At 28.6% G+C, this 17,156-nt stretch overlaps 1 protein-coding gene across 1 annotated transcript; it reads left to right on the forward strand.

Annotated features, from left to right (window-relative positions):
- Positions 1–1,992, forward strand: LOC107935005 (cinnamyl alcohol dehydrogenase 1). The gene is made up of 5 exons (XM_016867535.2): positions 1–170; positions 261–374; positions 474–701; positions 1,080–1,519; positions 1,606–1,992. Exons 1-5 carry the CDS (start codon positions 82–84, stop codon positions 1,809–1,811), a joined length of 1,077 nt encoding a protein of 358 aa, XP_016723024.1. The 5' UTR covers positions 1–81; the 3' UTR covers positions 1,812–1,992.
- The last annotated feature ends 15,164 nt before the right edge of the window (positions 1,993–17,156 follow it).

The raw sequence follows: 17,156 nt of genomic DNA on the forward strand, positions 1-17,156 counted from the left end.
GTTCTCCATTCACAACACCAAAAAAGAAAAATTCTTTTTCTAAAACACAATCCCAGAATAGCTTTTGATCAAAAACCTAAAATGGGTAGCCTTGAAAATGAGAGAAAAACAACTGGATGGGCAGCTAGAGACCCTTCTGGCATCTTGTCTCCTTATACTTACTCTCTTAGGTATTCTTAATTTTACTGTTTTTTTTTCACCTTTTTAAGTTCAATTTCCTGGTTTTGTTCTTAACATAATCATGTATATATATGTCGTAGGAACACTGGTCCAGAAGATGTTTTCATCAAGGTTATATGTTGTGGAATCTGTCACACTGATATTCATCAAGCCAAAAATGATCTTGGCATGTCAAACTACCCAATGGTTTCCGGGTACTTTTTCTTTTTTTTTAGCTGCCATGTTGTTTAAGCTGATGATTTTTGACCCTGTTGGGCTGTGATTTTTCAGTAAGTTTGGTTTATTTTTTGCAGGCATGAAGTGGTTGGTGAGGTGGTGGAAGTAGGATCGGATGTAACTAAGTTCACTGCCGGAGACATAGTCGGCGTCGGTTATGTTGTTGGATGTTGCAAGAATTGTAGTCCATGCAACACCGACCGTGAACAATACTGTGCTAAGAAGATCTGGACGTACAATGATGTTTATACCGACGGTAAACCTACTCAAGGTGGCTTTTCTGGTTCCATGGTTGTTGATCAAAAGTAAGAATCGCCCACCACTTCAACAAAACCATGTCAATTTAATAATTACAAATCCATCCTTAAACTTCAAAATGATTTTAATTGAGGTCTCAAAATATAAGTACCATGACAATTAGGTACATCTATCAATCTAGTTATTAATTCAAATTAATATATAATGTTCGAAATTTGAATTGATTCCTAAGTTGATGAAAGTGCAAGATTTATATGATTAATCATATTTTAAAGATTTAATTAGAATATTTTATGATACTTTTACTGTTTATGAAAGATTAATTCTTTTGAATTCGTTCGAGTTTGTGGTTGCTTCTCAAAATAATGTAATATTGAGTTTGGTTTTTGTTTATGAATGAACTTATTTATTGTTATGTTTCTCAGGTTTGTGGTGAAAATCCCAGATGGATTAGCACCAGAACAGGCAGCACCACTGTTATGTGCCGGGGTGACAGTTTACAGCCCACTGAATCACTTCGGCTTAAAGGAGAGTGGTCTAAGAGGAGCAATATTAGGACTCGGAGGAGTAGGGCACATGGGGGTGAAGATGGCGAAAGCAATGGGACATCACGTCACTGTCATAAGCTCTACCGACAAGAAAAAAACAGAGGCATTAGACCACCTCGGTGCCGATGAATACTTAGTCAGCTCTGACACCGAAGCGATGCAAAAAGCAGCCGAATCACTCGACTACATCATCGACACCGTGCCTGCTTTTCACCCTCCCGAGCCTTACCTTTCATTGCTGAGAATCGATGGGAAATTGATATTGACTGGCGTAATTAACACCCCTCTTCAGTTCCTCACCCCAACGGTCATGCTTGGTGAGTCAAATTTGAAATTCTTTCTGGGTTTTCATTTTTCCATAAGTCTAAAGCTAAGAGTATCTGTTTTGTTTGTGTGGAAACAGGGAGGAAGTCCATTGCAGGGACGTTGGTTGGGAGCATGAAGGAACAAGAGGAGATGTTGGCGTTTTGTAAGGAGAAAAATTTGACCTCAATGATCGAAGTGGTGAAGATGGATTATATAAACACAGCTATAGAGAGGCTTGAGAAAAATGATGTTCGATATAGGTTTGTGGTTGATGTTGCAGGAAGCAAAATTGATGACCAATAGAACTATATATATATAAATGTGACTCTGTTTTTGTTTACATTAGAAAATAAGGTGTGTGTTTTGTAATTATGTGGTTTAGGGCTTTACCTCCTCTTATAATTTACCAAATAAAATAAAGTTTGTGTTTTAAGTTAGAATTATGCTATTAGTTAGTTTTAAGGAATTTGCTTTTATATTTCAATTTGATGGGTTTTAGTATTTATATTTTGCATATTAATAATTTTTGGTTTTTAAATTTCATTCTTGAACTAAATAATAGTTAAATGGTTAAATTATGCTATTAGTTTATATACTTCACACGAAAGTTATTAATTTAGTTTCTATATTTTTCAAATTTTGAATTTTTAGTCCTGACCTAAACAATAGTAGTCAAATTTGTTTGGCTAAATTCAATATTTGTTTGGCTAAATTCAATTACTAGTCATGTACGATGCGTACAATCGTAGATTTGATACATATTCTCAAATTGGATCATTCTAAATCCCTATATGTTTTGAATTTTGAAATTTTAATCTTGACACAAATAACAGTCGATAATCCATTAATTGAGTTCTTAATGAGTAATATATGAAAATAACAAGTAAATATGGTATTACATGTATAATAATATGTTTGTTGCACCCAATCTTTAGTGAGGATTGAAATTTTAAATTTTAAAAAATATATGGACTAAAAAAAATACCAAATTAAAGTACATGAATAAAATCCACAACTTTCGTAAAGTAGAATGACTAATAACATAATCTAACTAGTTAAATCCTTTAGGTCAAATTCAATTGTTGGTCCATAAGTGGTGGATTTAGTCCCTCTTGGTTATTTGATCATTTTTAGTTTTTATATTTTTCAAATTTTTGATATTTCAATTATCACTCAAGCGTTAAAATTTTGGTAATAGTAAAATTTAACTTGTATTCAAAATTGAAATCTTAAATTTTCAAAAAATGAGAAATTAAAAATAACCAAATTAGGCTTCGGGCTAGCTATCATCCTCATTTTTTCTCCCTCCCACCAATCATTTCTTTTTCTTTCTTTTTTTTCTTATTCACTCCACATGTCTTCTCACTTTTTCAGTTTGCATATCTATTTTGTGGGTATCTTTGTTGTCTTCATAAATTGTGATGGACAGATGATGGTGTTTGTTGTTTACTAAAACTCCACTGGCCACCAGTAGTTTTTCTTGAAAAGTGGGTGACTCTTCATCAGCTTCTTAATCTGTTTCTGTTTTGAGAGTATTTCAGAATAATATAAATGATTTCACGAGTCAATTTAGATCCGTGTTGTCTTAAGATTTATATGTTTTTTGTTTGTTTTTTCATTGTTTAAAAGTCTTCAATTTTAGAAGTTTTTGTCTGCTCTTGTAGCACATTTTTTAGTTTTGTTTATGCATATAATCTTAGTTTTACAAGTGGTTTTAGGGATGGTGTTGTTGTCGTCCTCTCTAATTTGGTGAATACTCGATTCTTTTATTGATTTTTGCTCGCCACTTTGGACCATCAAAAGTTGATTTCCTTATCGTATTAAGTGCTTACAATCACTCCGAATATGTGTGCTTGAGATGTGACAAAGTCAATTATCAATGTGTCATAATATTCTATTAATGTTAAGGCTAAAACTTTTGTTATGTTGATGTAATTTATCATTCACCATCTACGATAATTTATACATATTACATGCATTAATAGTAAAATTTAACTTTAAAAAGTTTGAAATTAGTTGTAGTTATGGCAGAACTTGTGAATTGTTGACCAAGATTTGGTAGTCAGTGGAGGTGTTTATTTCGTGATTAAAAAGTTCACACCAAACTAAGAGAAATGATTAAAATAATTCGTTTTCACGTTTAAAAAAACATGTATAATATCTGTTGAACTCAATTAAAAATAAACCACTTTAAATTAATAAAAAAATCAGAAAATAGAGAAAATACAAAGAGTAATTATTTGGAATATAATTTATCGTAGTGGCATAAATACAAGTGTTTCATTTGTTTATATATATTAAATTTTTTATTTTAGTTTATTAGATACATGTCACATACTCGTTTTGTTTGTGGATTTTAAAATTTTTGTGTGAATTCTAAAAAAATTCACATAGGGGCGAAGCCAGGAAAAAAAATTTAGGGGGTGAATATAAATTATCTATATCTTTATAATTTTTGAAAGATTAAATAAAATTTTTATCATTTTTAAGGGGCCAAAATATAAATTTACCTTTACTGATTTAAAATTTTTTAAAATTTAAAGAACCAAAATGGAAAGTGTTGAGGCCCCTTTTAACCCCTAAATCCACCTCTAACTATGTATGAGATCATCTTTTAAATGAAAATGATATGATTATAATAGAAAAGCTAAATTTACCAAAAACATACAAAATAATGACATTTTATTAGAGTTGAGTAAAAAATTCGAGAAATCGAAAATTTATATAAATTGTGGTGTTTAGATGATTTTTTTAAAAACACAAGTTAAAAAATTTACCCTTATTTAAATTGACTTGAATTCTGTTTTTCAAAATTTGTAATTAATTTTGATTTTTTATTATGTAAAAATAAATATTTTATATCTAAAATAATAAAAATAACTAAATAATTAGTAAATTATTTTTTTCAAAAATAGGTATTGAATTTTTTAATTACTTAATTTTTAAAAATATATATTTATGAAAATGACTTTGAAATTTTGCTAAATAATGTCTAAAAGCCACAAAAGAAAGCTAATTTTGTTAAGATAAAATCTAAAACTCAAAATTAATATAAAAAAATTGAAAATCGAATCGAATCAAAACGAATCAAATTATCATAAAAAATTCATAAAATCTTTTTAATTTAAACCAAATCAAATCAAACCAAACTCACCTAATCTTTTACATCATTTCATCCAAAAAATATAATGTCAAATTTAGCCCTCAAAATTTATATCTTTTATCAATTTGGCTATTATTCATTTTTTAGTTAAATTTGACTATTATCTTTGCAAAAAGAGTCAAATAACTTTTTTTAACAAAAACGTTGACTAAAACTTATTTTGACAATGTTGGCATAGTAGCTCACATGGTGGTTTATGTATATTTCATATTGATATGATACTATTTGTCTTATGTGTCACATCAATAAATAATTTAAATTTTATAAAAAAATATTTTTAAAATAAAATTTAAATTTAAAAATATTTAAAAAATTCATAAAAATTCAATTTTATGTTTAAAAAATTAATGTTTTAGTCTATATTTATATTAAAAATAATAATCTGATTCTTTTTAAAAATTTTGTGATTAAATTTAACTCTTTTTAAAAGTTGACGGTTAATTTTAGCTAAAAAAAACTAAATTAATATAAAAGGTAAATGTTAAAAAGAGTTAAATTTGATATTATGAGAAACAAAAATGTCATGTTTTTATTTATTTTCTTGTTGAACAAATGTCATGTTTTTATTTTTTTTCTTGTTGAACAAATGTCATGTCTTTCTTTGTCAGCATTTTGGATGTGTTTGGAGAAAAAGTAATGTTATTATCATCTCTTAAATAATGTAAGATTCATTTTGAAATGTTATTTTTATATAATTTTATTTTTTTTATCATTTTGATTAAATTTATTCTTAAATCATTGCAAAATAAATCTCTCTCTCTCTTTTTATAGTTTTGATTTTTTTTCTTTCATTAAATTATAAAAAATTATGTTTTGATTATTAAAATCATATTTTATATATGATCATTAAGTTCCTTCGCAAGAAACGTACTTAATTAATTAAGGTTTTTTTCAATATTTTCTGTCTTTGATCATTACAAGATTGATGTGTCGCTCCATATTAGCAAAAAAAAATATTATTTAAAACTTTTGATTGGAACGTTCACATTAGTGTCGTTAACCGCCACATCAACGTCATAATAGTCAAAGACGAAAAATGTTGGTCAAGGAGTTTGATTGATGCAATTTGAGAGTTTGAGGGTTTAATTGAGTGTATTTTTTATAACACCTCAAAAATCTTAATGCCACTAATAGTAGTATTTCGAAAGATTAATAACAATTTTTTTCCAAAAAATAAGGGTTTATTAATTGAACAGCAATAGTAAGGTCAAATTTTTTATATTGGAAAAGAAAGTGTGGATAGTAAAATTTTAGTAAAGATGAAATTGAAAATTTTGTGAAAGATTGACTAAAAGTGTAAATTTACTATTTTAGAAAAATGAATTGACTAAAAGTGTAAATTTACTATTTTAGAAAAGTGGGCAAAAATTTAAGAAATATCTTTTTTTTATGAATATCAAATGGACATGAATTGATGGGTAAAATTGGAAATTTGAGATATGGACACAAAGTATAGGGACTAAAGTATAATTTTACCATTTTGTGAGAAAATGGTTTACTTGCAATATACCATGAATAAATAATATCTACATATCAAACAAACGAGTGATGGAAAAGGGCTCTTATGTCTTAAATATGACAAAAAGATATTTTAAATTGCAATTAGATCATTTTGTCATTAAATGTTATTTTTATTTTTAAATCATTAAAGAGAGATATTTGATGGGAAAAATTATAACCATTGTATTAAAATCATACGATTAAATGTGAACTATTAATTTAATTAATTAATTAGATTTAAATAAAGAAAAATAAAGAAAAATCTAGAGAGATGAAGATTATTCTCTTCAATAGAAACCCCAAGGTGGGGTGCATGAAGAGAGGAGACAAGGAAAAAAAAGTTTTTCATTTATTTCAATGTGGTACTTTTCTTATTCAGGCTTATGTCTAACTTTAAATTCTTTGAAATTAAAGTGAGATGTGACATCATTTAAGAGTATTATTTCACATGAAATCAATTATGGAGGCTCGAAGATGAAGATGGAAGTGAAAGAAAGATGTTTTAAGTGGTGAAATATTATGTACATGTGTGATGTGAATGGTGAATGATTTTATGAATAATTTGGTGGATGATTTTAAGTGATTAATTTGAGAAAAAAATTAAATAAAGATTAAATTTAAAATTATGCAAAATTTCAAAATCAAGTAATTAAATAGAGAAATTAAAGTTTGGGTTTTTATGATAAGACTATAAGAACATGGTATCTAAAGTATAGGAAAAATTGTACTTAAATTAGCATGTTTTAAAAGAACCAATTTGTAAGGATTTTAAAACATGAGTTTTAGTACTGATTTATATGATTTGAGAATTTAAAATTCTAAAATCTGAATATGAGAGTTTAATGGTTTGAAAATCAAGGACTAATTTTTGAAAATTTTACAAAATTTTAATAGTAGGTACTAACTTGTAAAACCTAGAAACTTTGGAAAAGGGACTGTTTTGCAAAAATATGCAAACTGAGATTTAGGACTGAACTGTAAAAACAATAGAATCTGATTTTCAGGGTCTGAATTGTAAAATTGTGTATATTTAGGTTTTAGAGACTAAATCGTAAAAATTATAAAATTTGAATTTTAAGGACTATTTTGTAAAAACTGTAAAATTTGAGGTATAAGGACTAAATATTGACATAATAGTTATATACTCGATTACATAAAATATTTGATAAATAATTATGTATAAAATTAAATAGGATGGTGGATATATATGTATAAATTTTTATATAAAACATGAAAGTGAATTTCAAAAGTTGAAATTGAGTCCAATAATGGTAAATTAAGAGTTTGAATGCTATAAAAAGTTATTGAAAATTTTAAATGTGACATCTCTTGTCTAGATCTGTTATCAGGTTAAGAAAGAGGTGTTACATTTTTCATAGAAATACTTAATTGATTTTTTCGCCAACGTTTAGGGGTTTATATACCCCTTTATCCTTTTTTAAAAGATTAGTATTTTCTTTATGACAAACAAAGCGTAGGGTGTGCCAAAAGATGTTGATACATCAAATGGTAAATCAATAAGCAACATAGAAAGATTAACAGATTAAACATAAAAAGTTGTTAATGCGGTTTAGACTTAATCCACATCTGTGAGGTTTTGCCCAAAGTGCCATGTTTAACTCAAGTATTGGTTTTAGTCTTCTTGAGATTTAGTTGATCTACTGATACTTTATTGTTGTAGGTATGAGCTATCATGTCTGAAAAATGGATACATGCGACGTATAGCAAATACTATATCCCTATCAGAAATGTATCCTGATGCTACGAAATCGAGAGATTTTGGATTTGTAGGTGGCTTCGACTCGCGAGATAATTTTTTTAATTAAAGATATTGACTTACAAAATTACAACGTTATGGTACAACGGAAGAAAATTTACGAGCAAATTACAAAATGACACATGTTAAACTGAAATTATTGTGGGTCAAAGTCAAAGTTACCATTATGAAAATGACATCATATTAACTATTTTTCTTTAATTAATAAATAATATTTTTTATATTATCACTAATTAAAAATAAAATAATATCAAATAATTATTTTATCTTTAATTTATTACATTAATAAGAGATGAATAATAAATAAAATAGTTTAAATTTTGTAGAACAGTAAAATGGAGCAGTTAAATTCTACAATAACTCTCTTTTATTCAAGTAATTGACACTATAAAGAGGGGCCATCCTAAGCCATTCTACATATTCACAAGTTTAATAAGTCTAAAAAATTTCTGCAGAATTCTTTGAAGAAGCAAAAGAACTTGAAGGAATTGTAGAAAATGCCACGTCAATTTTGAAGAAAAGTCACCTTCCGGTCCAATTCAACCATGTAGAAGAAGCTAAAAGTCGTTTTTCAATCCAAACTCTTTTCAAAAGTAAATCAATACAACACTTAAAACAATCCACGTTCATTCGTCAGATCACCTTTGAAGTAAAATCTAACCATAAAAAAAGAAGAATTAAAAGAGATTTTGTTGATATCATAAAATTTTTTCAAAAAGTTACCAATAAAATTTGAAGTGGACCACAACTATTACTCAATTATCATGCTTTCAATGTGTTTCTACATTTTTATTATTTTTTATATAAAAGGCTGACAACACATCCACGATCAAAACATGTAGAATTTACAATTTATTTGTGGCAAATATAGCTGCAGTATGGATCAAAACAGTAAATACAAAGTTGTTTTTTTTTAAAAATCGTATTTATTCTTTTATATAAAATTTAAAATTACATGTAACTCTTCCTTAATTTTTAAATAAGATGATAATGCGCTACAGTCGTAATAAAAATATAATATAATCTTAAATAAAAAGAATAAAATTAAATAAAAAATTAAATTTATTCTCTATTCAGTTATAAGTAAGTCTTTTATCTATTTACCATTTTCTACACTTTTTGTCAAAAAAATTATCTACTTGTTTTTATTATAGATTATCATAGGTGTTTAAAAACTTAAATAGCTGAAAATATTAAATTTCAATTAATTAAAATTTTCAACCCTTTATCAAATAAAGCCTAAGTTAAATTTATTTCAAATATTTAAGCCTCAAACTCAACTCAACTCGTTTTTAAATTTTTAATATGTTATTTTTTTATATTTTTATATATCATGTAAATTATTTTATGATAACAAATATTGAAGTTGTTTATATATTTAGATCTGGGTTTAGGGTTTTTAAATAATTGGGTTAGATTTTGGGGGTTTTTTTTGTGTAATAAAACCCATTTAATTTTATTAAGTTTGGAATTGTATTGTTGGGCTTGGTTGATTTAATATAAATTATAATATAATAAATAATACATATTTTTATAATATTGAATAGTTAAAATATGCCCAGATTCATAAATTTGGAATTCAATCTTTATAATTTTATTTCTAGTAATTTAGTTTCTTTATTTTTCAGATTTTAAAATTCAAGTCTAATTGTTAATACTTATTTGGTAGCAATGTAACTAAAAAAACAACATTGAAATTATCCTGAATTTAAAAAATAAAATAAAATCATAACAATGTTAACACACAAATTTGGATTTTGAAATATAAAAACTAGAGGGATTAAATTCTAAATTTACGAAGAGTACAATAACTTATTGTAACATCCCCAAAATCCCGTGAATTGGAAATGGTGTCAAATTAATAGTAAATGAATTAGAATTTGAGGATGTTATAAATTGGAAATTATCAGTGTTAGTAGAAGGTGAAGACAAATATTGAAGGTGATTGGAAAGGCTTGTATATTGAGAGAAATAAACTCGAGGTATTGACTAGATTGCAAGAGAATGAAAAGTGCTAGATCCAAAGTAAGAAAATTAGGAGTGGGAATGATTAAATTAAATTGAAGGAAAAAGGAGGAGGGACTAGAGGTGAAAATTTACCAAAAAATATAACATAGGAACGTGATATTATAGAAAAAGTTGAGGGAAAAAATAGTAAATACTCAAATAAAATAATTATGAAAAATGTAACGATTAAATTTTGCCAAACTTTGATTGGTTGGAATGTTTTATTACTAGATAGTTTTTATTATTAAGGAGAAAAATTCATCCATTTTCTTACATACCATTCACGTCACTCCCAATGTAATATTCCTAACCCGTATTCGTCGCCAAACCAGGGTTATAGAGCATTACCTGAATTTACAGAACAAATAAACAGATATTTCATATCATATAGCATTCATATCAAAAACCAAACGAATTCAAGCATAATGTCCCTTATGTGAGCCCTCAAGGTCCAAAATACACATTAGAAACAAGTTGGGACTAAATTGGGTACTTAAAGAATTTTTCAAAAAACATTAAAATTTTTCAAAGGTGTAGAGGACACATGCCCGTGTCTCAGGTCATGTGGGCATTTGAAATAAGGACACACAGCCATGTCTCAGCTCGAGTTCAAACTTGGGAGCTCTCTGACTTAGGTCACATGGCCAAGAACGCCCGTGTGCTAAGCCGTGTGAGTATACTGACTTAGGTCACACAGCCAAACCACACGCCCGTGTGCTAGGCCATTTGAGCAATTTGAGCATACTAACTTGTGCAAATTAAAAGATACAAGGGACACACATCCGTGTGTCGTACACGGCATGGCTGAGACACACGCCCGTGTCTCTACCTGTGTAGACAAGAATAGGCCATTTTCCTAGCCATATTTCTCACCTAATTTGTCATCCACCTAAACCAACATTTTTGGACATCATCTAGCCATAACAAGGCATTCAAATCAAGCCAAAAACAAGTTTTATACATAACATATCACCACATATATCCAAGTATTCAAACTTACCAAATTGACCAAATACACATATATGCATATTTTTACCAAATATATTATCTCAAACCAATCACCAATATGCCTATATGATTTCCATCATTCATCCATTTCAAACACACATCAAAATGTTAAGGTCATATATATATATATATCGAAATGTATCCAACACAAGCCATTCAAATAGCTAATTTCAACAAAATGTTTATATGCCAACATTGGCCAAATTAACCTACGCATGTCATTATAACCAAAATTGATTTACTAAATATACCGAAAAAGCCGTGGATAGTGTGAAGTTGCTCCGACCAGCTTCCAACCCAGACGAGTTTCCGAATTACTATAAAACATGGAAAATAAGACAGAGTAAGCATTTAATACTTAGTAAGTTCGTATAACATGAAATTTAACTTACCATTTAATCACATTTAAGGTAAGCATTCAAGGCATATTCAAATCAAATTGGCCAAAAGCCCTAACACATATCCTCAACATGTTAGCCATGTAAACACATATAATAACCTATAAACATGGGTAAACATAGTCACCAAGCAAGTTCCATACATGTATCTTCCATATCATATTTTAATATATATCATGTAATATCATTTCCATGTAATTTCATGCATATACTGATAACAGTTCGTATTAGATTCACATTTTCTTATAACAGAACATTGTTCATTGAATCGTTTAAAATATTGTTGGATACATGGTAGTACACTCGAAGTGTACAAAACTGTAATTCGTCAATTCATGTACATGTATGCTTATATAAGCATGTAAACGGAAAGCTCTTCCGAGCCATATAACGTGAGGCTCATGTGAGCTAAGTAATGGGAAGCTCATACGAGCTGTATATCGGGAAGCTTAAGAGAGCCATTAATCGGGAAGCTCATGAGAGCCAAATATCGGGAAGCTCGTGAGAGCCATGGTGTGTCCGCAACACATGCAAGATCACAACCAATTTGGGAACACTAATGACATGTCATTTGTATCCTTAGAATTTCTAAAGTTCAAACAAGACTCTGTGCTTGTCGAATATGTGATTAATAATATACATGGCAATTTATATAAATCACACACAACAATATCCAATTCAAATCTTACAAATATACAATTTAGTTATACGAACTTACCTTGACAAGTATACGTAGATTTGTAAGCTACTAATCCGATACTTTTTCTTTTCCTCTATCCAATTCCGTACTAGGTTTATCCGGATCTATACAAATGAATTTAACTCAATTTAATACAATTCATGTTCAATTCAATCATTTTTTCAAGCCTAACAGGTTTTCATACATATCAATAGCAGCCCATATTTTTCACAAAATTCAAAATTTTTTCATTAATTTTTCATCTTTTCAATTTAGTCCTTAAATCATAATTTCATCAAAATTCTATTTACAAAAGTTGTTTATCTAACAACAACCTTTTATTTTCTACCATAAAACTTCAAATTTCAACTATACTCATCCATGGAAAAACCCTAATACTTTAACGATTTTGCAAATTAATCCCCGAGATAGCTAGATTAAGCTATTAGATATCGAAAACATAAAAATCATTAAAAACAGGACCAAAATACTTACCTAATTAAGCAAAATAAGCTTGCTTCAGCTCAACTCCCATGGCTAGGGTTTCCATGTTTTGTTTTAGGAAAAATGATGAAAATAATATTAATTTAATTATTTATTTCATTTATCATCATTATTTTATTATTTTTCCAAAATCAACCTTAATATTTCTTCAATTTTCAATGATGAATAATCATCCTTGTAACACCCCCTAACCCCAAGCCATCACCGGAATAGGGCTACGAGGCATTACCGGACTTAAACATTAACATTTATACAAAACCGAGTCATAAACTTTACATTTCAGATCAATTCTTATCAAATTTCTTCTTAAAGTCCTTAATATGGGCCTACGGGGCCCTATATATGTTTTAGAAGTGATTTGAGACTAAACCGGAAACTTTGAAAAATTTTCCTTGAAGATAGGGGCACATGCCCGTGTGGCCTGGAACATGCCCGTGTGGCCTACCCATGTGCAGATTCTGACTTTTCCATACGGCCTGGGCACATGCCCATGTGATTTGGCCGTGTGAAAACATAATTTTTGACCATTTTAAAGCTATTTTCACATACTAAACACACTGTCGAAACCATTCTTTTGAAAACGGGGATCGACTTTGTTTGAAAGTGAAAATTAAAATGGGAGTCGCCACCGATCTTTTATTAGGTGTGATTGGATCACCTTTGTTTTAATAAATCAATTTTAGTTTACTAAAAAAGGGCCTTTGGTCTACGAAACTTGAGAGAATGAGTTCGGGAGTCAGTTACGTGCGAGGAAGGATTAGCACCCTCGACACGTCCAAAAATTGGTACCGAATTGATTAGTTAGTGTCTTAATATCGAAAATTAAAAATCGGGAAGAGACTTGAAATACGATCTTTTCTATTAATACTGATTTTAAAATTCTTGAATTGGCTTAAATCGATTTGTTTAAAGATTTCCCTATCTCGAGATATCGGAGTATCACATCCCGTAAGTTAGAACACAATACCATGAATTCCCGAGCACAAGGTCGTCTTTTAATTTATATTGGAAATCCGTGTATTTCAAAACTCAAAAGGATATTTAGCTATTTAGAACCAACGAGAGAACCGAAACCCCGTAAGTTAGGGCACAATTCTTCGACGTTCCAGAATGCGAAACATTGCCTTATTTATTGAAATTAGTAAAAACATGAATAAAAATCTTTAAAGTAATGAACAAGAGAATGATATAAAATGGGCGGGAGACAAAAAATAAACGAGTTGGAAATACATTGAAACAAATAATAAATATAACAAAAATATTAAAACAATAACAATGCATGCGATATATTAAACGTAATAATAGCATCCAACGTGAAATAAAAACAGTGAATATATACATAATAAAGATATTGAGAGTATGTTCGTAAAAAATATATATATATAAATAGTAATAGTGTTAGAAATATACTATATATAGTGTTTGAAGTATATACATAAAATAGTAAAAATATATAACTAGTAATGTTAATATATATAATATATACATATATATATAATAAATATTGAAAAATGTATGTACATGACGTATATGAAAAATATATACATAATAATATTAAAATAAAATAATAAATGATGACAGTGAAAATAATAGGTATAGTAATAAATATAATGATATATGAAAATAATACTATGTATAAAAGTATATATATACACGTATAATAAAATGTATATACTAGTATTAACAATATAATAGGGATAAAAATAGATATAATAATAATACATACATAATATGGTATTAAAAGTATTTACATAGCATTTACATATTAGAAACAATAATGTTAAAAGTACCTATTAATAATATTATATAAATATAATAAATAATAATAACAATAATAACAATAATAGCAATAATAGTAAAAATACAAAAGGAAGTATGACGTAATAATGAGGTAAGGAAAATAAAATATAATATATTAGATATATAAATATAATAGTAAATATAATAATGTTAAAAAATACCATACATAAAGAGTATATATAAACATATATAATAAAAATATACACTAATATTTATAAATAATAATAGTAAATGTAATAATAATAATAATAATATTAAGTATAGTATAAATAATATGTACATAACAGTAATAATAATAAGTAACAATAATAATAATAATATAGAAATTCAAAAAAGTAAACATAATATAATGATATTAAAATAAAATATACACTAATATTTATAAATAATAATAGTAAATATAATAATAATAATAATAATAAGTATAGTATAAATAATATGTACATAACAGTAATAATAATAAGTAATAATAATAATAATAATAATATAGAAATTCAAAAAAACTAAACATAATATAATAATATTAAAATAAAATAATTTAAAAAATACTATGTAGATATAAATACATATACCTATGTAAATAAAATATACACTAATATGATAATAACGATAATTGAATAATATTTAAAATGAAATAAAATAACAAAGATAATACGAAAATAAACTAAAATCTAAAAAAGGACTAAATTTTGAACAAAAACAAAGTTTTAGGGTAATTTTAAAGAGAAATAAAGAAAAAGGATCAAAATGCTGCACGCGCATAACCTGGGAGGACTAAAATAGCAAATATTCCTTCCCATCAAAACACAATATATCAGTGGGGACTAAATTGAAAAGCGCGACAACTTCATGGGGCAAATTTTAAAATAAAAAAAACTTGATTGCAAAAGCTTGAAAATGCGGAAGGACCGTACGCGCAAATTTCCCCTTTTCCAAAAACACGCGGATCCTGAGGCGGGTCGGGTCGGGTCAGACCGGGTCGCATCAAAACGACGTTGTTTTGGGGTTAAATGGCAACCCCCAAAACGACGTCGTTTTGGGAGGCTATATAAAGGCCAAAATTAACAAAAAAAATCATTTGGTGAGGAGAGAAAGAAAAGAAAAAAAAAAGGGAGAGAAGGGAGAGGGAGGAGGACTTCCGGCCATGGACCGGTCACCGGTCTGATCGCCGGACCGTCGCCGGCCGCCGCCGGCCACCGTCCACGGTGGCCGGAAAAGGTAAATATTTTTTGTACTTAATAATATATGTATATGTGATTGAGTAAACGAGAAAGGAGTAAAAGAAACCGATTTAAAAAAAAAAAGGAAAATCACCTTAAGGTTTCGGCTACTGTTTTGGCATTTGACTCTTTTTCTTTGGACTGCTTTGTTTTTTTTTTGTGTACTAACATATTGTTTGGCTTTTATTTCAAAGATCTGATATTTTTATTTCTCAAAATAGCCCCCCATGTACATTGATCTCATTTCAGCTTTTATAGCCTTTACAATCTTTTTCTATTATTTTTTACTCATGTTGCGTGCTTGCTTCCTTCCTCTGTCTTTGCAGGTGCGGTGGGAGTGTGTGATGGTGCTGGTGGCAGACAACCTAGGAGATTGGGGAGAGGCAAGAAGCTGAGTCAGCCAAATTTAGGGACTAGGGTTTTGGTTGGGCTAGTTTAGGGTTAGGGGTAATAGTTGTAAATAGGTCAAGGGATTTGGGTGTAAATGGGCCATTCGGGTTTGGGTAGTTAAAAGGGGTAATTGGGTAATTGGGTTTATCTTATTGGACTCCGGGTATTGTAATGTAAATGGGCTTATGGGGTTTAATGTAAATGGGCCCAAAATTGGCCTATAACACACACCCTATTCATGCCCAAAACATTTACTTGTATACTTTAATCAAATAACATTCTTTTTATCCATTTCTTGTACCTAAATACAATTATACACTAATAGAATCCAACCAATGAATTATTTCAAGCCAAAACATGTATATTTCATTTTCCAATCACAAAACATCACATTCAACATAGTTTGCATACTTAATTATTCATATAATTACATTACTAAATCAAATCCTATACATGCCATATAAATCAAAAATTTATTTAACAAAATCTACCGGAGTAAATCTGGATAGTGTGACCCTTAGTGTAGATCCGATCCTCCGTATGTATATAAGTCAATCTAAAAAACAAATCACATACACAAGTAAGCTTATAGAAGCTTAGTAAGTTCATAGGCATAATAACACAAATCTTACTGAACACTGTACACAATTATATATGTATTAGTTAAACTATTTCATCCTACAAATCACAACTTTATTAATAAACTCATTTGAATAATTTTCATGATGCAATTCACGAACTTAATTCTTTTGGGCCCATTTCTTATTTATTTCCATTGTCAAATTAGGGAACAATAATGGAATTGAGTGCTTCATATTGTCACATTGCCATAGTAAACTATGGAATTTCGCATTGTCGCACAACACACACCGAAGCCATAGCCCTGCCATGGTCTTACACGGATCCGATATCATACCGAAGTCATATCGCAGATATGGTATTATACGGAATCTCATTTTCACATCACACCGATGCCATAACCCAGCTATGGTATTATATGGGAGTATGAATCACATTGTACCGATGCCATAGCCTAGCCATGGTCTTATACGGAAGCACATATCACATCTTTTCCGTCAACTTATTATGGTCATAAAATGAAAGTACTCAAACCATTGTTCCAACTAATTTGTTCTTTTAGTTACACGTTATTCATTAGTTAATACAATTTGATAATATTCATCTACAATAAAATACTTTAA

Source organism: Gossypium hirsutum, chromosome A03, assembly GCF_007990345.1.
Source record: "Gossypium hirsutum isolate 1008001.06 chromosome A03, Gossypium_hirsutum_v2.1, whole genome shotgun sequence".
Lineage (NCBI taxonomy): Eukaryota > Viridiplantae > Streptophyta > Magnoliopsida > Malvales > Malvaceae > Gossypium > Gossypium hirsutum.